The 27,434-nt window shown below is 36.6% G+C and overlaps 3 protein-coding genes and 1 long non-coding RNA gene across 5 annotated transcripts in view; 1 reads left to right on the forward strand and 3 right to left on the reverse strand.

The window, feature by feature from the left end:
• The first annotated feature begins 340 nt into the window (after nucleotides 1-340).
• On the forward strand, nucleotides 341-855 carry LOC131930493 (V-type proton ATPase subunit G-like). Its single transcript, XM_059287007.1, has one exon. It carries the CDS (start codon nucleotides 389-391, stop codon nucleotides 737-739), a length of 351 nt encoding a protein of 116 aa, XP_059142990.1. The 5' UTR covers nucleotides 341-388; the 3' UTR covers nucleotides 740-855.
• Nucleotides 856-3,565: 2,710 nt separating this feature from the next.
• LOC131930492 (zinc finger protein 780A) lies at nucleotides 3,566-10,299 on the reverse strand. 2 transcript variants are annotated; one of them, XM_059287006.1, is made up of 2 exons: nucleotides 10,113-10,299; nucleotides 3,566-6,913 (listed from the first exon to the last, which is right to left on the reverse strand). In XM_059287006.1, exon 2 carries the CDS (start codon nucleotides 6,892-6,894, stop codon nucleotides 5,512-5,514), a length of 1,383 nt encoding a protein of 460 aa, XP_059142989.1. In that variant the 5' UTR covers nucleotides 6,895-6,913; nucleotides 10,113-10,299; the 3' UTR covers nucleotides 3,566-5,511. The 2 variants fall into 2 exon arrangements, with proteins under 2 accessions (XP_059142989.1, XP_059142988.1); XM_059287005.1 differs by lacking the exon at nucleotides 10,113-10,299 and adding an exon at nucleotides 7,957-8,003.
• Nucleotides 10,300-10,426: 127 nt separating this feature from the next.
• On the reverse strand, nucleotides 10,427-21,006 carry LOC131930505 (uncharacterized). Its single transcript, XR_009384130.1, has 3 exons — nucleotides 20,677-21,006; nucleotides 11,305-11,453; nucleotides 10,427-10,621 (listed from the first exon to the last, which is right to left on the reverse strand). It is a non-coding gene; the product is annotated as an uncharacterized LOC131930505 (long non-coding RNA).
• Nucleotides 21,007-23,008: 2,002 nt separating this feature from the next.
• LOC131930485 (zinc finger protein 708-like) overlaps nucleotides 23,009-27,434 on the reverse strand; it is a 32,941-nt gene continuing 28,515 nt past the window's right edge. The window contains exons 8-9 of the mRNA XM_059286998.1: nucleotides 25,036-25,142; nucleotides 23,009-23,088 (exon numbers count right to left, since the gene is read on the reverse strand). Of these exons, the coding sequence (XP_059142981.1) occupies nucleotides 23,009-23,088; nucleotides 25,036-25,142 (187 nt within the window). The remainder of the gene's footprint in view (nucleotides 23,089-25,035; nucleotides 25,143-27,434) is intronic.

The raw sequence follows: 27,434 nt of genomic DNA on the forward strand, positions 1-27,434 counted from the left end.
CTTCTACTATTTATAAAATAACTATGGGGAGCAACTTATCACTTTATCTATAACTGGTAAGAACAAAGAAAACTTCATGGTAATTAATTATAGATGCAAATAACATCTAATTATGTTTTATGAAATAACCTTTACCAATTCTGGTGAGTATTCAAGAAAATATAAAATAATTGCCTTTAATTTTAATAGGAAAGTATTAGCTTTAGTAAAAACGTAATTTATAAATATGGAAAATGTATAGGAGCCTAAATAAAACAGCCAGTATTAAAGAGATGTTGAGCGTTCTTTTAAAGTGTTCGTTTAGATGTTTTATTAAAAAAAAAAAAAATGTTTTATAAAAACCCTAAGTGATACTCTTTCAGAATTTTATCTTAATTACAAAGTCAAAATGGCCCAGAAAACAGAAGGGATTCAGCAACTTCTAATCGCAGAGAAAAAAGCATCAGAAAGAGTAGTCGAAGCAAGAAAACGAAAAGCTCAGAGAATCAAAACTGCAAAAAAGGAAGCAGATTCAGAAATCCTAGCCTTTAAAAACGAGAAGGAGAATCACTACAAACAGTATGAACAAGAGATCCTTGGCAAAAAAAGTAACAGTGAGGCACAGATTCAGGTAGAAACAACTAAAAAGTTTAAAGAGTTGGATGTCATGCTGAAACAAAACCGTGCTAAAGCTATGGACGCTATTCAACAAAGTCTCTTTAGGATAGAAGTGCAACTTCATGAGAATGTTAAGCTGTAAATTTAGTCTTCTGTACCTTTATCTGTATATTTTATGTAAAGGGTAGAATTCTTAATGTTTATTTAATTATTGACACAGACAGCTCATGCTTTTAATTTATTTATCCTGCAGATACAATTTGTTTAAACATCTACTCTTCTGCATTTATTTTTCAACATTACATAATTTGTTTCCTTCTAGAAAGTTAGGTATATCTATTTGCAGGTAAGATATTTATTAGCCTGAATTTGATTGTTAATAGTATGTGATAATGTGTAGATAAGTCTCTGTGATAGCCGAATAATTGATTGGTATATCATTTTAGTTTTAGTGAATTGTTAGGTAAAAAATAAAATTACTCCTGCCATAACTGAAGAGGTGGAGACCAAGGCATTGTTAGTAATTTAGTTGAAGCTAAATATTGTGAGCATCTGTTTGTACCTCTAGTTATACTGACTTGCACACATGGGTTTTTTCATCTATATACACTTGTATCTCATTGTTATTCGGAGTTCACTTATTCATTAAGATGTTTATTTATATGACTAGGTTTGGTGGCATTGAATGCATTGTATCTGGAAACTTGATTAAAATCCTTTGTTTTTAGTCACATAAAAAAAAAAAAAAAAAAAGATGTTTTATAAGCTAATTAGATTTTTAATCTTAGCTCTTTTTAATTCGGCCTGTTCAACTATTACTAGAATCTAGATCTGGACTCTGGCAAGACCAGTACCAGCAGTTTAGCAGACTAGATTTTCTGGTACTGGCCAGGTTCAGGCTAGATAACTCATGATAACTGGTTGATGTTGAGTTACAGAATAGATCTTAAAAAATTCTAAGATCTTCCCTACTGGCACATTCATTGTCTTGTTATTGCCCTATCTACCAAACAGAACAGCTTAACTATTTTTTAAAGAAAATACAAAACTATGCCAGGAACAGAATATGTTGCTCAGGTCACAGATGTTGATATCAAGTGGAAAGTCAGTATGGCAGTTAGCAGTAATGATGTCAGAAGCTTAAATGAACCAATGGTAACAATGATGTTGGTGACCACTGAAGAGAGTGGAAATGCAGTCAACAGACCAGTGGAAATTACCATAACAAAATTCAAGGAATTATTGAGTACAATGAAACAAATACAGAATCAGATGGAATTAGCCAAACTTGTATGACAGCAGCTACATTTAGTCATATTATATATATATATATACTATATATATATATATATATATATATATATATATATATATATATATATATATATATATATATATATATATATATATATATATATATATATATATGATTCTGCCAGTTAAATATTATGGAAGAACTATATGAAAAGCATATAATGTTAAAATACAAAATACATTCTTTTTATTGGAGTGTATTCCCAACTGCAACATTTAAAATTAAAGAGTTTTAATGGCGCTTAGAAACCCACTTTGTTTAAAATATTTATAGTAACACAGATATTTCGCACTCAGATTTATAAGCCTACTTTTATAAGCTGTTACTGTCAATTATGTTGTGTATTGTTTTTATTTATTTAATTTGCTTAAGTTAATACGCTTAATAGAAAAAATATGTTTTGCATTTTGTTCAGTATGTTTTGACGACCAGTAAATATTATCATTTTACTGCAGCGATTAAAGTGTTTAATGATTTTCGTTTGGTTTGTAATAATTTGAGTTTAGCAGCAATAGCTCCACAAGTAATGCATATTTATATAAGATCTGAATTTTCAATTGTAAACTCACCATTTTTTTTGAAGAGATAATTGTACTTTTCAATGATAAAACAAAACAATCTCAGTTTCTTAAATAATTTACAAAGCTAATAAATGACACAACGGCATTAGTTGTTGCTGAGTACAAGTAGTTGCTCCAATAAGATTTCCACACATTTGAATGGGATATTGTATTTCTATTCATAGATTCAGTTATACAGACATGTTATTGAAGCTGTTTTTGTGTGAAATTAATGTCCAGCTTTATTTAAACTATAGACTTGTAGGACATTTTTCAAAGATTGTTCCTATTATTAGGTTAAAACTTTTACTCAACATTCTGTTTGAAACTTAATAACAAATCTTTTAATTTATAATTAGTGTTTAATTTATTTTAAAAATCTGTATTCATATATCAAGAATGAAGCTGATAATAATGTTGACAAGAAGCTTACATTCTTTGATATCTTCTGGCGGGCATTAAAAAGAAACAGCAAATTAAGTCATGATATGTTTTTGTACCACATTTTCTCTTCGCTAATCATCACCTAGATCTGCATGTACAAGATGTTAATCTTTCATTTTGGAAATGTATTATTTAATTTATTAAACAGTTTTGCTACATTCTTAAAAATAAAAAAAAAAGCTACTTCTCAGTAATTCATAATTTGAGAAGTCGACTGTACCAATGCTGCCACTGAAAATATTTGCTTTAAAATACTATCACTGATAGTTATCGTCCTTAACGAGATACTGATAGTCATGGGGGGAGAGGGGGCGGTAGATGCATGGAAAAAATTCTGGTGCCTGGCCGGCTAGTTTATAATTATTTATATATATATATATAAATATGTATATATATATATATATGTTAGGGGGATTTAGTTGTTCGAGAAAGAGGGATCATCTGCGATCCCACTTCTGACACCAAAATGTAAGGGGATGGTTGTTTTTGTTAACCGATTAAAAGAGAGACATGTTAAGATGGTATTGACCATTATTCTCTCAAATCCGTGCACCTTTGCGTGGTGACAAAGGAGTCTAATAGACCTGAGCAAAACTAATTAACATCTAAACAAATACAACATTAATTTTACACTAAAAATAAAACTTGGTAAACAACCAGTTAATGCATTTATTTAACTTCATCCTACTTCACAAAAAAGGTATTTTACAAGCAAAAAACGAAAGGATACAAATAAGGCCTGGCCAGTTTTCATAATCAAGGAAACATCCCTCGAATTCTTAATACATGGTAAGGTGGTATTGACCATTATTCTCTCAAATCCGCGCACCTTTGCGTGGTGACAAAGGAGTCTAATAGACCTGAGCAAAACTAATTAACATCTAAACAAATACAACATTAATTTTACACTAAAAAAAAAACTTGGTAAACAACCAGTTAATGCATTTATTTAACTTCATCCTACTTCACAAAAAATGTATTTTACGAGCAAAAAACAAAAGGATACAAATAAGGCCTGGCCAGTTTTCATAATCAAGGAAACATCCCTCGTATTCTTAATACATGGTAAGATGGTATTGACCATTATTCTCTCAAATCCGTGCACCTTTGCGTGGTGACAAAGGAGTCTAATAGACCTGAGCAAAACTATTAACATCTAAACAAATACAACATTAATTTTACACTAAAAATAAAACTTGATAAACACCCAGTTAATGCAGTTATTTAACTTCATCCTACTTCGCAAAAATGTATTTTACCAGCAAAAAACAAAAGGATACAAATAAGACCTGGCCAGTTTTCATAATCAAGGAAACATCCCTCGAATTCTTAATACATGTAAAAAAAAATAAATCACATTTTTATATACAACCACAATTTTATCCTTTCAAGAATTTATACGAGTTCCTTAAATGACCCGGTTCGTCACACACAAAAGGCAGGGTGATTCCCCAGCCACAAGGACAACATATCCGTCCTCCAAAACAAACATCTGGCCACTGGATCGAGACATCAGGCAACGAGCATAATATCAGGCCACAAGAACGAGACATCAGGCAACGAGCATAATATCGGGCCACAAGAACGAGACATCAGGCCATGAGCATAATATCGGGCCACAAGAAGGAGACATCAGGCCAGGAGCATAATATCGGGCCACTGGAACAAGGTGTTGGGCCGCTGGTGTAAACACCAGGCCATATCAACAATACCTCAGCTGGGCCACTAAACCAGCCTCTGCGGCCATAATAAGGCCTAGACTGGTCTATAGCCCTAGCTTGGTGTGTAAGAGACAGAGGTCTGAACACAGTCCTCTTAAATAGGCTGAATCCAAACAAACTTTTTCCCATACTTTCCGACCACCTGTTTGACAAGAACTGACCGTCGCGACCTTACGGTCGTAAATTTAAGCAGACGACCATTGGGGAGACAGGACATAAAATTGAACACAAAGCATGCACACACCTAGGGTCCGGTCACAATCCACGACTGTGAACCTCGTAAATTATCCGTGACACCGTCACACCCTGCCAGAACCCAGTGCCGTGAGAACCGGGCGGCGTCTTGAGAGAAGGGGAGGGGGGACCATTACCCCGATCCAGCTACGACCAACCACGAATATAACTACACACAAAAAACAAGCAACCTTTGACAACTATTCAATAACCAGCCAACATTAGGATACCAGCCAACATATATACACTTATATATACACATAAATATACACATAAATATATATACATATACACACATATATATACACATAAATATACATAAATATACATATATCGTACATTTACACTTATGTGCTCGCTTTTAAGCAACAGATCTTTTCTGTTGTAAATTAAACATTATCAAAACTTTAGAATTGGTGAAATTTAGCTGTTAAGGGCTCGCTGTGTTTGTGAATTAATGTTGGTTCATGAAAAACAATTTCATTCGGGCATTTAAAAGAGTATATAGTGGTATTGGAGGTAGGACAAAATCGTTACTTTTATGCCAATAGTGGTCATGCCATTCATTGGTCTGGAGCCAATATGTCGGGAGTCATTTTGTCAAAAGCCAATATAACGTGAGCCGATTTGTCTTGAGCACTTATATCGGGAGCCAATATGTCGGGAGACGCTTTATTTTAGAAACATATTTATGGCAATCATCACATTCATCTGGCTTATCTCCAGTATGGACTGTTTTATTTTTTCTAGAAAAATATTTATGGCAATAATCACATTCAAATGGTTTATCTTCTGAATGAACTTGTTTGTGTGTATATAAACTATAACTATATGAAAACTTTTTATGACAAACATCACATTCAAATGGTTTATCTCCTGAATGAACTCTTTTGTGTCTATATAAACTACAACTCTGAGAAAACTTTTTATGACAAACATCACATTCAAATTGTTTATCTTCTGAATGAACTTGTTTGTGTGCATATAAATTAGCACTATGTGAAAACTTTTTATGACAAACATCACATTCAAATGGTTTATTTTCTGAATGAACTCTTTTGTGTCTATATAAACTAGAACTCTGAGAAAACTTTTTATGACAAACATCACATTCAAATTGTTTATCTCCTGAATGAACTCTTTTGTGTGTATATAAATTAGAACTATATGAAAACTTTTTATGACAAACAGCACATTCATGAGGCTTATCTCCTGAATGAATTTTTTTATGTTTACTTAACCTAGAACTATCTGAAAACCTATTATTACAAGCATCACATTCAAGTGGCCTCTCCCCTACTTGAGCTTGTTTATTCAAGTTAGATCTTTGAAAAAACTGTTCATGATGATCAACAGACAGATATGTTTTGTCTTCAGAGAGTTTTAGCTTTTCTTCAAGTCCATTTTGTTGTTTGTCCTCAGAATCTAAAAATTTTGTCCATAAATCTAGTTTTATATCTATGTTGGTTGATAAAGTTTCTAATTCTGTTATTATATCTTCGCTAGTTGATAAAGTTTCTAATTCTCGTTTTAGATCTTCACTAGTTGATATATTTTCTAATTCTGGAATTGTATCTTCAGTAGTTGATAAAGTTTCTAATTCTGGTTTTATATCTTCACTAGTTGATAAAGTTTCTAATTCTGGTTTTATAATTTCAGATCTTGTACATACTGCTGATACAGCAGGTTCCATATCTTTAAAAATTAAAAATCCTGTTGTTTTATCTTGAGAAGTTAGAAATGTCATATGGTGTTTTACATCATCAAAAGAGGAAAATGTTGTACATTCTGACTTTGTGTCTGTAGAAGATGAAAAATCTGGCGTAACAACGGTTTTATCATTCTGTGAATTTATAAATGTCATGTTTGGTTTGATATCACGGAAAGTTAAAAATGATAATTCTGTTTTTATGTCAGAAGAAGTTGAAAATACTGTAGATAGAAGTGGCTTCACGTCTTCAGAATTTGAAAATTCTTTAAACTCATCAGACTGTAAATCTAAATCAGCAGTTGCCTCTCCCATGCTGCTTCTTATAAATGAACTGAGGATTAGATATTTAAATGTTAAAGTGGTGATTATATAGATCTAGTAACTATAGTCAAAACAAAGTTTTTTTAATAAAACTTCTCAGATGGCGGATTTTGGTAGAAAATAAAATCAAACTTAAATTTTTTTTATTTTATACAATATTTGTACAAAATTAACATGCCATGCTTTTTAAATTGACAGAAGGTAAGTATACCATGTTACAAAAACTGCAATCATAACAATTCATATTTTCACTTTAAAAAATGAAAAAAAAAAAAACAATCATCAATGAGGAAAGCACAATGCTTTATGTTTTTAAAATATGGGGCCACATGACAAATAATAAATCTGGCCAAATGATTGGCTTTGGGCGCAGCACACATCTAAACGCGCCTTGTTTTTCGCAAGATAATAATTAATTGGCATTAATCGGGAGGGGGGGGGGGTATATGACTGACATAGTGACCACACCTAAGGACATGAGAATTATTCCCAAACCGTTGTTTAATCATACACGGCATAACATTAGAATCATAGTTTTGAAGTTTATTTGATTGTAAGTTCATTTTAAAACAAGAATATACAAAGCTACTTTCACTAAAGTGTCGCTTGCGAGATAAATAAAGAAATTAGGTCAAAAGTACACCTTACTATTCTTAATTAACAGACTAAGGTAATCTATGATTTTATGTACATAAAATCTGCAGAGGCTAGTAATGTTAAAAAGCCAGTAGTGATCTCCCCTAAGCTTTCTCGAATATTCTTATATAACACTACGGGGGATTGGCAACTCAGGATATACTATATATAGACATGATTTTTAAATCCATGTTTAAGTACTTAAACTTTTAAAATTAGAATAGAATCTTGTAGAAAAAAAGAATTGCACACCAAAGAAATGCGAAACAAAATGTGTATAATAGTGCGGAATATTATTAGTACTTTATATATTCACAAGCATTTTTGAGAAATTAGAAATAGCGTCCATTACTACTTCTGGTCAACGGAAATTACTCTGAATTTGAAAGAAGGTGGAAAATTAGATCTTTTACTTACATATGAAATTTCATTTGGCTATCTAAAACAGAACTCAAGTTATAGGCTTTTGAAAAATTTAAAGTAGAATTAGTTCCACTTCCGGTTAATCAGAAATCGCTGAAAAGTTGATACAGAAATAGAAATTTGATATAATGCTTATATATGAAATTTTATCAACCTAGCTGTAACTGTACTCAAGTTATCGTGTTCACAGAAACACATACACTGAAAGAATTGCAAAGCCCAGTTTTTCAGACTCGATTATGCATAAAACGTGTAGACAACAGGAATATGCAAGTGAAATAAAGATCAATTTAAAGAAAAAGAATTTATAATTAACTTAATTAAGCCCAATTAAGGTGTGTGGTGCAGTTCTACAATGATTGTCGCAAGTCACTTTTAATACTGCATATATATGTTGCTATTGATGATATAAAGATAAAACTTAGCACATTGATGCTTAAGGATGTTGGAAATAGAAACTTACAAGTTTAATACATGCTAGAAGAAAAAGACAATCACATATAATGAAGTCTAACTAAGGGGGTGGGACTGAAATTTTGCATCAATAACACCTGGGTATTATACTCATACTGAAATATGATATGTTTAGGATTATGTTGAAGTATCTAATTATTAGTAGCATTAGTTGTAGGCTACTTTTAATAAGTAGCCAAGGATTGCTAATCAATAAATAGTGTAACAGAAACTAGACGAGATGTGTGGCAACCAAAGGATAGACAGATGCCTTATTTGCTGATCTGAACCTACTAGATTCTATATAAAAAACATTACTGTTGTTTAGTTTGTTATTTTTAAGTAAAATTAAATCACATTGTTAAAAGTGTTACTGTTTCTGTTTTCTTTTTGACTTTTAAAAAAAATGTATTACTGTTGCTTTAGACTTTAGATCACATGGTTAAAGTGTTAAATGTTCCTATTTTATCTTTGACTTTTTTTTTTTTAAATTCCATTGCCTCTATACTGTAGTACTATATTTTAATTATTATTTCTAGACTATTTGATTTTTATTTTACTCATTGGTTAGGCTATAAATATAGACTACTAATAAAAAGTTTAAAATTTAAATGGAATTTGTTTAGACTGGAGAGCAATATTTATTTAGATCTATAGGAATCTAGGACCTATTTAAAATTTTAATTATTATTTACCCTATTGAGTCTATTAATGAATGGGACTATTAATTCCAATGCTTTAAATTTTATTTAATCCATAAAAAAGCTATTTTATAAGCTTAGATCTTGCCAATTCAATAAACACTGTTAAATAGCAATAATGTGCGAATTTTTTATTTCATGCCTATGGGCCGTCATGAAAATTCTAACTCGGCCGCCATTAATAAAATTGCGTAGATCTATATCACTTCACGCAAGGAGCAATATCTCATATATAAGGAGCTCTAAAGCCCATAAAACCAACATTTCCATCCATCAAAATGGTTTGCATTTACTTATTTACTAGTTTCCTGTACTTATTCTCTTTTTTTTAAGGTGAAATTTAGTTCTGAAAGTAGCGGTTCGGTACTGCGCGGTTTCAATCGCTTTTCGCTATCATAGTTAGGTCGCTTTCAGTATCGAGTATTGTTAAATGACAGCTAGTTCTATCAATGAAACATTTAAATGATAAAATTCAACGCATATGATAGTAGGCCTATCGAATATATTTAATTTTTCGATTCTGATGCCTAGATTAGCATTCATCAGAACGGCAAATTTTTTCAAGTACGCTTGAAAAAGTCCGGATGTAGTTTGGATTGCAAGATGGCGGCGAATCGAAAAGCCAACACATTACTAGCTGCGTTGGAATTTACGACGCTAAACTAAGATTTTACCTTATATTCTACCCTATAACAGATAACAGAGTAGAAGTTAGATCTAGTTAGTTAGTAGTACTTAGAATTAGAAAAGTAGAAAACTAGAACTACTAGAAGTAGAAGAGTCGTCGTTGTGATGACTGAGTGATGTGTGTAAGCCGTCACTCAACAACAGTGACAACACCGGCTGACCGAGCCTCAGAAACGTAGGGAAGGCCCAATTATTTTTATTGCTTATGTTGCCTATGAACTATGATAGGCTATATTTATATACAGAATTGTAACTGCGTTCTTTTTTAGTGTCTTAACTTATACTATTATACTGTAAATGTATATTTACCTGGAAAGGAATCTTTAAAGATACTAGTTAAAATATTTTCATCTTCCACGTCTAGATCTATAACATCTGCCATTTTTGTTTGGGTAAATCTAAACTACGGAATTTTAGATTGTCTCCGCATAGTTTAGCTATGGTCTAAATACCGTACAAAATTTATTAGAGCTTGTAGGAAAAAAACCTTACAAAAACCTTTTAGATAGAAAAAAAAAAGGATTTTGAAACAACGAAAGGCTGAAAGTTATGCCACGAACAATACAATATACAATAAAATACATGCATCGGGTAGAAGGATAGGTAATTCTCATACGTTTATTTTAGCTAGACCATTGACTAAGACATCGGGGATGAATTTCGCCCTTAAAAATAACATTTTGATGTTTTAAAAATTAAAGCGTTCAAATATCTAAAATCTAAAAAAGCCCATCTTGTATCTATATCTTTAATGTTGATAGTCATGGATTTCAGGAAGAACAAGTTTTGTTTCGTTTTTTCCTGGTATATAGTTCCACCTTGAAGAAAAAAAGAACACACTTCATTGAAGTCATATAACTTTTAAAAGTTTTTCTTTTCATTAGAACCACTAAGATGTACATACAATGTCCATTTCCACATAAATGTCAAAGCAAATTTTCCAAAACTCCCCCAATGTCCATGCAATGTCCACCTCCCATCCCTCAATGGCTCGAATAACGAATAATGTCCATCCACCTCCCCAAAATGTTAACGAAATGTCCACCCACCTCACCAGAATGTCCAACGAAATGACCACCCACCTCCCCAAAATTTCCACCAAATGTCCATACTGCTCCCCAAAAAGTCCACAAAATGTCCACGAAATGTCTATCCACCTCACCAGATTGTCCAACGAAATGACCACCCACCTCCCCAAAATGTCATCGAAATTACCACCCACCTCCCCAAAATGTCCACGAAATGTCCACCCAACTCCCCAGAATGTCACAAAATGTCCACGAAATGTCCACCAACGTCCCCAAAATGTCCAACGAAATGACCACCCACCTCGCCAAAATGTCCACGAAATGACCACCCACCTCACCAAAATGTCCACGAAATGTCCACCCAACTCCCCAGAATGTCCACAAAATGTCCACGAAATGTCCACCAACGTCCCCAAAATGTCCACAAAATGTCCACCCACCTTACCAAAATGTCCAACGAAATGACCACTCACCTCCAGTCTCGCTTCTTTGGCTTGGACCACCTGACCATGACACCGTCCAGACGGTAGGGCTGAACGTTCGTGGCGTCAAAACTGGGCGGTCTCCGGGTCATCTTCAGGAGGTCCTGGGCATCAAAATGTGCCCACTCGTACACGGTGTCCTGTGAAATAACACACCTGTCAGGCTAGCTGGTTAACTTCGCGTCACTGTGTCCTGTGAAATCAACACACCTGTCAGAATAGCCGGTTAACTTAGCGTCACGGTGTCCTGTGAAATCAACACACCTGTCAGAATAGCCGGTTAACTTAGCGTCACGGTGTCAGTAGTATATTAGGTCCCTTTTGGACCGCAGGCGCAGGCGCACCAAGGATGCGCAAAGGATATATAGGAAAATACTCGGATGCGCAGGGGGATGCGCAGGCGCAGCCTGGGACAACGAGATATAGTAAAATACTCGGGATGGGGATGGGGAGCCTGGGACAACGAGATATAGTAAAATACTCCAGGCGCAGCAGCCTGGGACAATGAGATATAGTAAAACACTCCGGATGGGGATGCGGATGGGGATGGGGATGGGGATGCGGATGGGGATGGGGAGGATGCGCAGGGATGCGGATGGGGAGTAGGTCAGTAGGTCAGTAGGTCACCGGTGGTTACCTTGTGACGTAATCAGTGACCTAGTTACGTAATTTTAATGAGTTTTTAATTAGTTTTAATGAGTTTTTTAAATTTTAATTAATTTTTGACCTAGCTACGTAATTTTAATGTGTTTTTTAATTAATTTGATTTTAATTACTTTGTTTGTGTTTTGTTTGTTTATTTTTAATAAGTTTAATTAATTTGATTTTTATTTATTACATTTTTTAAATTTTACATTTTTTATTAATTAGTACGTAATTTGATTATTTGTTTGTATTTTGTTTGTTTATTTTTAATTAGTTTAATTTTTTAAATTTAATTATTTTAATTAGTTTAATTATTATTAACGAGTTACGTAATTGGAGTTTAATTTTTTAAATTTTTAAATTTTTTAAATTATTATTTTTTAATTTTAAATTTTATATTTGTTTATTTATTTACTTGTTGTTTATTTGTTTGGTTTAATTCATTTTAATTAGTTTCATTTTAATTTTTATATTCTCCAACACAACGACCGTGTACAAAAAACAGGTTAAATTCTCCACCACAACGCTAAAGTATACAAACATAGAACATTCATTAAAGATAACGATCAGCGACAGCTGTTACATATCGATCCGCGATCCTTTGTTTTTGTCAAGCACCGTACAAGGGCGAGCTAATATCGATCGCACCCACGGGGCCATCACACCTAATTAAATTTGGTCATGCATCATGGATTTATGACGAGTTGGCTGAAGCGAACACAGTAGGGGTCCCGCGTTTAATCGAAAGAGCTAAGTGTTTAACCGCAAAGCCACCGTTAAGTGTAGCGACAGATGTTACCACTTTAATGGATTTTTCCCCGAACGGTTTGACAGCTGTGCAACAGCTGGTACCACACTTTCCACTAACACTTAAACGTACAGTGTCATGGGTTTTTAAGTTTCTGGTACGATTATGTTAAACGTATACTCATTCACACACACACACACACACTAAATTAGAACAAAAGTCTTCTTATATTTTATTTGTTTATTAACGTTTTTCCAATTCATCAAAGGCTTTTAAAATTTCATCCTGTAAACTTAATAGGCGCTCAAAGCAGACGCGACTCATACTAACACCAGAATTTGTAGGAAAATTAAGATCGGTCCCATCTATAAGCTCTCTAAGATTTAAAGTGTTTTTGTTCATGAATTGGCTAACAATCGCCAATTTAAATCCGGTGTGATTCATCGTTCGTATTTCCGTCACTTTATTGTTACTCCTGGCCACAAGTATCCAATCTTCATTCGACATCTTGAAATAATCTTTTATAATTAGTTCCAATAATTTGAAGTGTTAAACGTGTTATAATACGATCGTTAATATATTGACGACTCGCTGACGCCGAAAAGGGTTGTAATATAACTTTTAAATTTGCACCTCGAACTTTCTTCAAAACAAAATAGGCTGCATATAGCCCACAACTGTTGGTTAGAATATCTTGTAACACTCTTGAATTGTAAACGAGTGGTCTGTTTGAATTATTTTTTATAAAAGACAAAATGGCCGGCTCCCGAGGTGGTAATCCAAAACTATCGAAATAAGTAAATTGCGATAGTCCGTTGAAAAATAGACCAACCCAATGACTCCCTGCCTCCGAGGACGAATCTAGATTGATAATGAATGCCGCTTGCTTCGTTCTATCGAGACGCGCGGGTAACTGATCGCACGCTAAAACAGCAAAGAGAGTTGTGCGTTGCACAAATAAGTCCGCGGCCAGTATACTTTGTAGTTCTCTTGTGTTCATTTTCTTTTATAGGCCAAGTTAGGCGGTGTAATCTGTCAGCACTTGCCTCGTTTTCGAAATTTCTAACACCGAATCAAGTTCAGCATACACAATAACTTGAATCGGGTCAGCTGTAACTTGTGAAAATTTAAGTTCAATAGAAACAGGTCCCGATTTAGCCAATTCAAATTGTTCACCATCCAAAAGACTAGGGCTTAAATCAAAAGCAAACAGGGTATACCCGTTCTTAAAGTTTTTATAATCTATCCCATTCCCAGCATCTTTTCCAACCATACCAAGAGCGAGGTTACTATTGAAAAACGCTCTAATGGCTTGTTTCTTATCAAAGTCCATAACCAGTGGTTTTCCCGATAACGAGCGACCATCAACGCTTACATTTAAATACGTCAAGTGAAAATGTTAAATTGAAGGGGTTTTTCGTGTAACTCCCATTAAAGGCGGTAGAGGCGACTAGACCGATCACTAAACGGGTCGGTGTTTGACTCATATACAAATTGTCTTGGTTGTGACTTAACATACCTTTCTGTATAGCAAAGGTTTTTATTACAACGCGTTTAAAAGGGTATTTTGCATTTGTTGTCGTTAAAGCCTTTTCGTGTGCGATAAAAATGGCGGGGTTAAGTCTGGCTTTTCTAACTACCAATGTTGCGTACGTTATAACCGCTTTATACCCCTTGTTTGGTTCTGCTGTCAAGAGAGTGAAACTGTCTTTTGCGGGTGTAAGTTTAATTTTAATGTCAACACCATTCAGCATATACCGATCTTGAGCGAAAAAGTCAGAGTGTATACGTCCCATCATATCGATCTCATGACTTTCAGCAGCGGTGGTGCGGCGAATCCTATACCCTTCATTATTGTCATCTTTGAATTCCTCGAAATAACAGGCTAAGTCCCTCGCATAAAGAGCGGCCGATGGAGACCCATTCTTGGCCTCTTCCCCGTGATTTAACGTAGCTTCCAGATAGGCGCGATACGGATAGGTGTTCTCACTAGCAGTAATTAGCGTATCGTTTAGAGAAATATCCACTTGTGAAAATAAGCTGTGCAAAAAATAATTGACGGGTGCGACATCAACGTCAGACGGTATTGAATCACCATTCGCTAAAGTCACTTTAGCGCGCACGTGTAAATAAGTATTAAACAAATCGAGATAGTCTTCACTGTTGCCAGAAATGGCAAATTCTATAGGTGCAACTTGTGCCAAGGACGCCAGGGGATGTATTTCAACAAATTGACCCTCCTCGACGGCAGTTTGTGTCGGGGGTGTACTAAATAAATCCAATCCAGAATGTAAGCACTCACATGAACTCGGGTGAATAAGAGCCATGGTTAAGCAAATATATCTGAATACTTGGGATGCTTCTTCTTAACACACGTCTTCGAATGTTTGTGGCTTGGTCTGCGTGTTAGTTTTATCTGTTGTTCGAAGGGTTCACCCGGTGGTCTCGAGAGCCCACGCTTTCTTCTCAACCCGCTTCCTGATTGGTTTTGTCCCAGGTGATCAACGGCGCCTTGCAATAAACGATGTCCGGCTTCCTTGGCATGTTCTTTGAACGATTCTCCAACGTCTCTTCCCGCTAATGCGTCGTTTGCAACTTGCAACCCAGTACTAACACCTTCTCTGAGTAAAGCCTTACCTCCCGTCTTTATCCAAGGGAGGACCATTCGACCTAGACCACTAAAGAAACTACCAATACCGTGTCCTCTCTGATTTCGTCCACCGATAAAAACGGGTAAACCATCACCGTACTGGTTACAGTAAAAATCCTCGTACAATTTAGGGTTTCGATGTAAAAGTGTGTTTCACCATGGTGTGAGTTATTCGAGATCGAAATGTTTACGTGTTCTAAAATGGAGTGTCAACACTGACGTTCCACTTGTGAATGAGAGCGTTTGTCCCAAGTCATCGCATAAAAGCGGTTCAGGGGGACGTAGTGGGGTTTGTCGTAAATACGAAAAACGGAACTTGGTTTCTTCTCAACGATCGGTACGGTACGAAGCAAAGGGACCATGACATCACCAACCGGTCTCGTTTTTACGAGGTCACAATAGACGAATACCGTTTTTACTTCGTCTTTAGGGAGATGTTTCTCTGTAACTCTACCAGGAACAAGCAAATAGCTTGTCAACCTGTCACGGACGGTACTTTCTATTCCCGCCGCAATTACTTTTACGACAACTTTCTTAAATCCCTTGTTACAGTTTGAAATTATAACTTCCATTTTTCGTTCATCTACCTCTCTTTTTACTAGTTTTTTTATAGCGTTAACAAGCAAGTCTATGTATTGATATTTGGACTGACGTAATCCATATAGAAAAAGGTTAACGTCTTCACCTTCTGTGATGGAATGATACTGGAGCCAAATTTCATGTTCTCTAAGCATACAAAACGTATTCGGCATTTGAATCTCGACCAGACCAACTTCGTAGTGTAAACTCACATCGATAGTCTGTGGTAATTTAACGAAAAAATGCCCAGCCTCATAGTCTGGAAATACATTTGGTGATGCATTGCTAGGCAGGGTCACATAAAAACTCATTGTAAAATTTTGGTCCTTGCAATGGTTGGGTTAGGTAAAATATATCCGAGACAGCTGGATAACAACACGACCCAAAGTTTTCCCTCTTTGTCGTCGACCGTTCCACGCGTCAGATTAAATAGTGAAAAAGCAATGACGACAAATATAACCAACATTTGAGAGATGAAAACAATTTCCGGTCGTGTCTTTAGTTTATCGAACCAGCTCGAAATGGTCGAACCGATAGAAGACGTGGTGGATCCGGGTCTCACCTCGAGCCCACCGAACGGTATGAGCGTTTCTTCCACAACGGGGTCATCCAGACTTAGGCTTTTTACCGTTTCCTCCATCCTTAGTCTTTATATTTCGAAATGTCTCTAGCTGAAATCCAACTGTTGAATGAAGGGTTATAACCGAACCACTTGACTAAATACTCTTTACCACCGACACCCTTTCTTTCTTGTATAATTTGTTCGACGCGGTACACTTTTTTGTCCCCCACTTTCTGAAGCTCCTCTTTGTAAAACGAGCCTTTCACTTCTTCACCCGAATCATCTTTCAAGACGTACGTTACGGGCGTTGTCGCGTTCACGCGGCTCACCGTAAACAGTTCTTCCGTCCACGAAGGGGTATAACCCTTTTTAAACGTGTTTCGACTTTGGCCGATCCGTACACGATCACCTTCGTTAAATACTTTTCGATAAGTAATGTCCCCTGGCTCGTATAAAGTATTCCAGACCCTTTCTTGATTAGACAAATTAACATTCACAGGGGCCATACGAATACTCCTATGGTACGAGTGGTTATAGTTGGTGATCAAGTCGTCTACGACATCAATGTAACGAAGACGATTTGTTTTTGTAAAGTACCGCCACATTTTTTCTTTTAATGTTCGATTGAATCTCTCAACTATAGCCGCCTTAATATCTTCATTCTCAGTGGTAAAGAAATGAACGCCTTCATCTTTAAGAAATTTTAAAAATGTCTTGTTGACAAATTCACTACCTTTGTCTGTTTGAAAATTTATAGGTTTTCTAGTCGTAAATATTATACGTACGGCCTCCACTCGCGCCTTACCCGTTTTTTTCTTTATCGGAATCGCCCAGGCGAATTTGCTAAACACATCGATGCAGGTCAGTAGGTAAGAAGCACCACCATTGTGCTTTCGTAACATGCGCATATCTATGAGATCCGCTGGAAACTGGTGATTTACCCCACCGGTGATGGTGGCGCGCCTCTGAAAGCGTCGCCGAAGAGGTTTATGTAACGTGTAGGTGTCCTGATGACTTAACCATTCTTTAATTTTCTTACTTCCAATTTCAGGGTGCTTAAACACGCCGCCGTAGGCGCCTGGTCTACTAGGATCATAGTAATGTCTTTTTAGTGTTTGATTTTTTCCCACGCGTCCCATTTGGTAGTGCTTGTTTTAGTTTTCTTACTTCTGGTACGTATCGAGGGTGGTGTTTTTTCTACGTGTGTCTTCGTTTTCTTCGAGGGGCGAATTTCAGAGTCAGGCGAGACGGATTTCGTTTTAGTTTCAGATTCTGTTATGTCTATCGTTTCTTTTTTAGGATCGGTTATATTTTCATGTGGTTTTTCAACCTCGGTCGTTGGGGTATTCACGGTGGGTGGTTTCACATCGACTAATCCTAGAGACTTGTTTCTATAATCGCTAAGTCGCGTAGTGTAGAGCTGTAGTGTCTTTTGATATTGTCTCACTTTGTCGTGTGGTGACAAATCTTCCCTATTTAAGATATGTTCCATTTGCATATCCAAAAGGCGTAGACTATCATTGAGTGTGTCGGGTGGTACATAGGTTTTTTGTTGCATAGACTCTAATATACGAGGATCCATTAAAAGCATTTTCCTGGCCATCCTTAAAATCCCAAGACACCTTTAAGTACACCGAGAACTGGTCCGAGTAAAGCACCTAGGAAACCGCCGGTCTGCAAAATTTGCTTTCGTCTTTTGACGGTCAATGACTTTTTGGTAAGTTGTCTCAAGTTCACTTTGTGACGACGCAAACGTCTCTTCTGACCGGGGGTGAGGGGAACGTTGCCTTTTAAGACATTGTGACAGCACTCGCATAACGTTTTTACGAGTTGTGGGGTAGCATTTTCAACAACGGCTTTCACGGCGGGTGGTTTGGCCCGAGCCAAAAACCTTAACATCTCACCTTGTCGTTTTACCGACTCAGACATGGTTGCTTTTATTTCGGGACGTAAACGACTTGCTGCTCGTAAGAAAAGATACTACTGCGTAATCTCAGATTATCCGGTGTTTCCTGTCGAAGGTCGATCAACAAATAACCATGAGGGGCCGATGTTGCGTCCTTAAAACTTTCCTGGACATACGAAACGCGACCGGGATACATTTGTTTTGCCAAATTTGTAATTTGTGAACCGTCTTTAGGGTTCTTGAACAACACTATGTAATGCGAATTGAGACTGATGGTTCTTTGTTCTTTATTTTTCCCGAATAGGTTTTGGACAATATACATAACACTAATATTACGATGGTGACTCCCTTTCGTAAACAATTTTGTAATTCGCTCATCTGATTCCGCCATCAAATCATCGATGACGACTAGACGTCGACGTTTTCCATCCCCCATTGATCCATTTTCTAAGTCAGGAAGACCTTCTACAAACTGAACGTTCTTCATGGTATCAAACAAAGGCTGCCACTCCCCGTAACAGTAATAAATTTCCTCAGGTGCAGGATCCATCATCTCTGAAACCTGGGATAAAAATGTTTTGACAAATACTGTTTTACCACTCCCAGTTGGCCCAGCGATCAGAGCGGTAAACGGATGTTTCCATCTCGGATCCATCGTTTTAAATGGTTGATTTTGCTTCCAGTCAAAAATCTTATATAGGATACCGAGTTACAGGTACAAGTAAGAAAAACAATAACACATACTTGTCTTTTAATATAAAAGTAAGAAAGTGAGTTTCTGTGATTGTGTGAATGTGTATACGTTTAACATAATCGTACCAGAAACTTAAAAACCCATGACACTGTACGTTTAAGTGTTAGTGGAAAGTGTGGTACCAGCTGTTGCACAGCTGTCAAACCGTTCGGGGAAAAATCCATTAAAGTGGTAACATCTGTCGCTACACTTAACGGTGGCTTTGCGGTTAAACACTTAGCTCTTTCGATTAAACGCGGGACCCCTACTGTGTTCGCTTCAGCGAACTCGTCATAAATCCATGATGCATGACCAAATTTAATTAGGTGTGATGACCCCGTGGGTGCGATCGATATTAGCTCGCCCTTGTACGGTGCTTGACAAAAACAAAGGATCGCGGATCGATATGTAACAGCTGTCGCTGATCGTTATCTTTAATGAATGTTCTATGTTTGTATACTTTAGCGTTGTGGTGGAGAATTTAACCTGTTTTTTGTACACGGTCGTTGTGTTGGAGAATATAAAAATTAAAATGAAACTAATTAAAATGAATTAAACCAAACAAATAAACAACAAGTAAACAAATAAACAAATATAAAATTTAAAATTAAAAAATAATAATTTAAAAAATTTAAAATTTAAAAAAATTAAACTTCAATTACGTAACTCGTTAATAATAATTAAACTAATTAAAATAATTAAATTAAAAAAATTAAACTAATTAAAAATAAACAAACAAAATACAAACAAATAATCAAATTACGTACTAATTAATAAAAAATGTAAAATTAAAAAAATGTAATAAATAAAAATCAAATTAATTAAACTTATTAAAAATAAAGAAACAAAACACAAACAAAGTAATTAAAATCAAATTAATTGAAAAGCACATTAAAATTACGTAACTAGGTCAAAAATTAATTAAAATTTAAAAAACTCATTAAAACTAATTAAAAACTCATTAAAATTGCGTAACTAGGTCACTGATTATGTCACAAGGTCACCACCGGTGACCTACTTACCTACTGACCTACTCCCCATCCGCATCCCTGCGCATCCTCCCCATCCCCATCCGCATCCCCATCCCCATCCGCATCCCCATCCGGAGTATTTTACTATATCTCATTGTCCCAGGCTGCTGCGCCTGCGCCTGGAGTATTTTACTATATCTCGTTGTCCCAGGCTCCCCATCCCCATCCCGAGTATTTTACTATATCTCGTTGTCCCAGGCTGCGCCTGCGCATCCCCCTGCGCATCCGAGTATTTTCCTATATATTCTTTGCGCATCCTGGGTGCGCCTGCGCCTGCGGTCCAAAAGGGACCTATTATACTACTGGTGTCCTGTGAAATTAACACACCTGTCAGAATAGCCGGTTAACTTAGCGTCACGGCGTCCTGTGAAATCAACACACCTGTCAGAATAGCCGGTTAACTTAGCGTCACGGCGTCCTGTGAAATCAACACACCTGTCAGAATAGCCGGTTAACTTAGCGTCATGGTGTCCTGTGAAATCAACACATCTGTCAGGCTAGCCGGTTACCTTAGCGTCACGGTGTCCTGTATGTTTTCAGTTATTCTTTGAAGTTGAAGGTTAATTAACTTCATTAGTTTGATTATAATTTAATCGTCGGTTATTTAAGTTGTTTTACTTAAAGTCTGGGAAGAAACTCCAACATTGGTCAAATTCAGTTGCAACATAATTTGGCCAGAAAACAAGTGTTTTATCTGTAGAAAACAAGCATATGTCAATTTGGTGGCTTTAGCATTTGGTTAGAATATTTAAACTAAATATTATGTTTCAATGCATCCTATTGTGAGTTTGTGTGGGACGACGTGGTCGAATGGTAGAGCGTTGGAGGCCAGCCCCAAAGTCTCGAGTTCGGTCCTGGTTTTGATTAATCCACCAAGCTCTGATGGGTACCAGACAATACGTTGGGCATAGTGGTGACCACGCCATCCCTTAATGCCGAAGTCAAGAAACATGAACCCTAGTTCATCTACACAATGGATCGCTACGTCTAAAGAAAGTATTTTTTACTTTCTTTATTGCTAGCTGGTGGCAAATCCCAATGTAGATTCACCTTGCTATGTATTACATTATTAGGACATTGATTCCTTTGTAGAATCTTCCAACTGTGTTTTATTCGTTTCAAGCATTAATTTTCATACTTCGTTTTAGATTCGAACCCGTTACCGTTAAAGCGGCGTAGGTGAAGTAGATTATAACAGAAGTGGTAGGTGAATGATAAATCTAGTTTAAAACAAGTGTTTTTCTAAACTTGACAGGGCCCATTGCCGGTTAGATGGTTGGCACCAGAAAGTTTGATCGACAGAACACACAGCACCAAATCTGATGTCTGGGCCTACGGCATTCGTCTGTGGGAGATTGTTACGCTAGGTGAGTTCATAGGTTTACATTAGTAGGGGGGGGGGGGTTGGGGGTGTATGTAGTGAAGGGGGTGAATGTTGTTGTTACTTGGTACCCTATCCCGTTTGTCCTTGTTCAGTTCTCGTGCTGTGAGTTGTAATATTCCGGTTTGTACCAGTTTATGAAAGGGTGTGTAAGGTGTATGAAAACGTGTGTGATGGCCTCAGTTTTGTCCAGATCTCCAAGGTTAGTACAGGTTAGGTTTATACTAGTTTTTAGCCACTGTATCTTTGTTTACTAGCTTGTGTATTTTCTGTTTAAACTAGACTGTGTTAGGTGTAGATAGTGTATATAAATTCTTTAAGTTTCAACGAGCCTTTGTTTCAGTCTTGTTTTGTAACCCGTTTGTGGTTGTTTGTCTTATGTGTTGTGCTTTACGGTGTTGGAGGGGGGGGGGGGGACTATCTTTGGGTGAGTCTATTGTTTTACTTTAGTTTGGTAGGAGGGGGCTACTGTATGGGTTTGGAGGGGGGGGGGGTGTCGATTGTAAATCTCGGCAAATTCATTAAGCAGGCGCATGTAACCTTCACCTTGAATGTCTTGCAACCAACAGTCTGATTGCAAACTATACACTTTTGTGTTGATAGATGGGGTCGGAGCGAACTTTCTAGATAGCAAACAAATACAACAAAATAGCATTAGCTTCCTACAACATTGTGTCATGAAGAAGGGCTTCGCAAAATGTGTACATTAATACTATTATATTAATACACGGGATACCGTGATGGGTCTGAATAGATCAGCCTTCAAGATAAAATAAACAGTACCTGTGATGTAAAAGATACTGGGTGAACCTGGCAATAGGGCTGGTAAGTAGGTCACCAACCAGTTATATGGCTCATGCAGGTTTTAATGAGCCGTAGAACTGGTTGGTGACCTCAGCACTGCAGTTCTGACATGTAGCTAACTTTAATCCTAACCACACAATCGACAACACACACATCCACTTTGACAACTAAAAACCCACTCAGCTAGAGAAATTTTGACAATTCCACATCAATTACGACAGCAACAAAAAAGTTCCACACAATCACACACAAAAAATCCAACACAACCCCCACATAACTCACCTCAATGTATAATCCCACCCACTCACAACCCCACACAACTTAACTCCCACAATCCCACACAAACTCCCACCCCCACACAACTCAACTCCCACAATAAATCCCACCCCCACACAAACTCCCACCCCCACACAATCCCACACAAACTCCCACCCCCACACAATCTCCTACAAGTCACCTCCCACAATCCCACCCTGACACAATCCCACAATCCCACACACAACGCCACCCCAACTCCCCCATAACCAACCAACTAACCCTAACCCTCCCCGTCCCCAGATACGAGCTCATGTGCAGCTGCTGGTCCTTCCTCCCAGAGAACCGTCCAACGTTTGATGCCCTGTGTCGCAGGTTCGAGACTCGAGAAAAAGATTGCATCAATCTGAAACTATTCCAGAGCGAACAGTACGCTTGTCTGGATGCGGACATAATGGATGAGAAGTTATAGGACATAAAGCTGGTTGTATGAGAAGATATAGGACATAAATGAGAAGCTATAGGGCATAAAGCTGGTTGGATTTGAAGATATAGGACATAAAGCTGGTTGGATTAGAAGATATAGGAGATAAAGCTGGTTGATTGAGAAGTTATAGGACATAAAGCTGGTTGATTGAGAAGTTATAGGACATAAGGCTGGTTGGATGAAAAGATATCGGAAATAAAGCTGGTTGATTGAGAAGTTATAGCTGGTTGGATGAGAAGTTGTAGGACATAAAGCTGGTTGGATTAGAAGATATAGGACATAAAGCTGGTTGGACCGTTGAAGTCACCTAAGAGATCCCGGATGTTACATAAACTTACTTGGATTTTGCAGAGAAAGTCGATTTAAAAACTAATCAAATCATTCTTCGCAGTGATCTCGTACAAAATGTTTTTGTTGACACAAGTATTAGACATGCTGACAAGTATAGGGCTGGTAAGTAGGTCAATAAATAGTTATATGGCTCATGCAGGTTTTATTGAGCTGTAGAACTGGTTGGTGACCTATTTACCAGCCCTATAGTAGCGATCGTCCAGACGTATACATGTTTCATAACATACCTACAAGACATTTGAAACCTACCCCATACTCCACAGGAAGTTACAGAACAAATATGTTCATACCCCCCCTCCTTGCCTCATCACGAACAAAATGTAAACTCAGTGCTTTGCAATTTATGTGACCATATAAATGAATTACAAGAATCACATTATTTTCTAGAAAATCGTCGTTTTTCATCCTAATTATCCAATGATTGTAGATTCATGGGCCTATAGCAGAATTTTCTTTTGTTTTTTACAAATAAAAACAACAAAACTTACTGACAAGTGTTATACAACAGCAGTATTTTAACCATATTCCATATGACACAATATAACATGATGATAAATGTGCACGATCTGTTACGCAGAATAAAATATTTTATTAAAATAAGACTGTTTTGTTGTGGTGGATTGGGCCGTTCTATTATTATACACTGACGAGAAGCCGCGTTGGTTGTTAACTAGTCTTTAATTCAGCTACATGATGGAAACAGGAACAGGAAGTGACGAGACAATAACATATATATTAACAAGGGACATCACTCAAAATAACATTATAAATATAAGACTAATACGAAAAGAGTGAGTTCCCTTGACTTCACAATTCTCAATATATTACATCCCTTTACCCTTAGTAAACAACAACACATCTCTCAATAGAACAAATGATAGTATCCTAAAATCACCAAATATATTGCAACATGAACATTATATGAATTGAATCATTTGGTAGATTACACCCTTACAAACAATGCATAATATGCCACAGCATAATTAAAATACAAAACAATGATGTCAAAGTCCTTTTGACCTTTAAAATCATAGGTCTAACTTATCTGGGACTTTGATTGTCCTGTTTGACCTTCTCAGTGGATTTTTTGATTTGGTGACTCAAGATTCTGACCATCTGGATTCTCTATCTCAGGAAGTCTAGGATCTAAATTATTAGTTCCAGAATTTACATTTTCTGACTCTAGACTACTTGGTTCACTCATATCAACAGAACTTGGTTGTGGAACAAACTGAGTTGTTGTGAACTGTTCAGATTTGGTGGGATTGACAGATTCACACTTATTATCTGCACAAGGTATTTTTAACTGGTCTGCATGTCTACGGACAATAAGTCCATCATTTGTTTTTACTTTATAAGACACAGGTCCTGTACATTGAACAATTTGACCTGGCATCCATTTTTCCCTTCTCCCATAATTTCTCAGATACACATTATCATTAACTCCAAATTCTCTTTCAATGGATGTTTTGTCATGATTCACTTTTTGTGTATGTTGATGTTGGGAAACAGACCTTTGAACAGTTGGATGTAGTAGGTCAAGGTGAGTTTTAATTTTCCTACCACATAGCAATTCGCATGGTGCAATACCTGTTGTAATATGAGGAGTTGTACGGTATTTGGCTAAGAACCTGTTTACTCTTTCATGGTCACATTTAGCTTTCTCTGTTTGGTATTTACTTTTGATTTCCAAATACCTAGAAGTTTCAGAAGTATTTGGCTTGTTAATTAATTTTTCAGGTTTATCCTGGGATGTTTTTTTTCTGATATAATGGAATTATTTTTGAATTGGCATCTGAAAGTATTATGCTATTATTCAGATCCTTAACTGACATAGATTTCTTTGATTGATCAATTTTCTCAGGTAATCTGATAGTGCTTTTTGGTAACCAAAATTACTGTTTAAAAGCAATATCCTGGACCATATCAATTTGCAACTGTGATCCAGTATTTGAAGTGGGTGTATTAAATGGCAAAAATCTATTTTTCTTTTGATGTTACCCATTTAGTTTCTGTAAGTGCTAATGATGTTAGCAAAGTTGTTTGATGATCACATTCCTTCTTATTTAATGTATTCTCTTTTAAAGCATTTGAAATTGCCATACCACCATAATCATTTATCAAGTTACAAATACTTTGTTTAGGCAACTCTGATTGATAATGGACTCCATCTTCTCCATCTTTTATATTATCTTCACAAAGGTTTTTATTTCTCCCAGGGAACTTTTGATAAGCCCAACAAGAGGGGTGTTGACAAATAACATCACAAATTAAAGTATGAATATTGAGAGCAAACATTGTGGAAACATTTATATTGGAGTTATCCATGATAGTGAAAAGAACAAATACATCTTCTGGTACATAACTAAGGCTTTGGTTTTTTAAAGGTAAACGACCTAGACTATCTGCACTATTCTCAGATCCAGGTTTGTATTTCAATTCATAATTGTATGCGGGTAGTGTGATAGCCCATCTTTGAATTCTTGGTGAGGCATGCTCAGTCAGGGGTTTGTTTTCCCCAAACAAACCTGTAAAGATGGTGAACTCCCTACCAAACAGAAACTTGTGAAATTTCTTAACACCAAAAATGATGCCTAAGCCTTCCCTATCTAACTGAGAATAATTTTTCTCAGCCCGGTTCAAAGATCTACTGGCAAAAGCAATGGGTCTGTCACCTTTTTCATCTATGTGGGATAACACTGCTCCTACACCATCTGGTGAAGCATCACATGTTAAGATAAGTCTTTTCCCTGGGTCATAGTGAGTTACTAAGGTGACAGAAGACAAAGCTTCTTTTGCTGAATTAAAAGCAGCATCTTGTTGTATACCCCAGTGCCAAGTTGCATTTTTCTGCAGCAGCTTGTACAGTGGTGATAGTTTACCAGACAGATTCCCTATGAACTTCGCATAGTAATTTATCAAGCCCAAAAAAGCTCTTAGTTGTTGGATATTTTCAGGTTTGGGTGCTTCTTTAATGGCTTTTGTTTTCTCAGGTTGAGGTCTGATGCCTTGCTTGCTTAAAATATAACCAAGAAAACTAATATCTGTCAGCATGAATTGACATTTATCTTTGTTTATCTTTAAACCTTTTTCACCAACTATTTTCAAGACTTTATCAAGTGTTTTAAGATGTTCAGTGTCATTCTTACCAGTTATGTACACATTGTCAAAGTAAACACAAACATTTGGAATGTCCTTAAAAATACTGTCCATGACAGCTTGGAAAATTCCAGGGCTAGATGATATGCCAAAACATAGTCTTTCATCTTGGTAGAGTCCTTTATGTGAGTTTATTGTCGTATAGACCCAGTTTAACTTAAGATCAACTAACCAGTTCCTACCTAGTAATGGTGGTCCATTTCCTTCAACCACAAGTAGAGGAAGTTTAACACTTTGACCATTATAGCTTACATGAACCATACACTCTCCTATCACCGGAACATTGTCACCTGTGTATGTTGTTAGGCACTTGTGACATGGTTGTAGAGGCACTGATCCTCCTGTGACAGCGTCAAAGTCCTTCTTGGTGATGACGGATAGAGATGCTCCAGTGTCAAGTTGGAAGATGATGCTCTTACCGTTAATATAAACTGGTACATTGATGGGAGCATGACTTGATTTCACAGAGAACAGGTTGAACTCCGGCTGCGAATCAGTTTGAGCATTTTCACTGGTAGAGTGGTTCATTGGTTGGGTTAGGTTGTCTTGGTGAGAGTTAACATAGTGCTGCCTTTGGTTGCGGTACTGTCTTGACTGGCTAGATTTAGCAACAGACGAAGACTTTGCAAAGCAGGCCTTGGCAATGTGACCTTGCTTACTGCACTTATAACAAGTTGCTGACTTGAACTTGCATCGATGAGATGCATGGGGACCGTTGCATCGATGACATTTTTGATAATTATTACTAGATTTAGATCTAAGATTTGAACGTGCAGGCTGTTTAGCATAAGTTGAAATGCTCTGATGGGGTTGGTGTTTGTTGACTAACC

This window comes from Physella acuta, unplaced genomic scaffold (assembly GCF_028476545.2).
Source record: "Physella acuta isolate Inbredline_101_S28 unplaced genomic scaffold, ASM2847654v3 ptg001787l, whole genome shotgun sequence".
Classification (NCBI taxonomy): domain Eukaryota; kingdom Metazoa; phylum Mollusca; class Gastropoda; family Physidae; genus Physella; species Physella acuta.

Bases quoted from the DNA above. Each gene is read 5' to 3' on its own strand.
- LOC131930493 (XM_059287007.1), top strand. From the start codon at position 389: ATGGCCCAGAAAACAGAAGGGATTCAGCAACTTCTAATCGCAGAGAAA.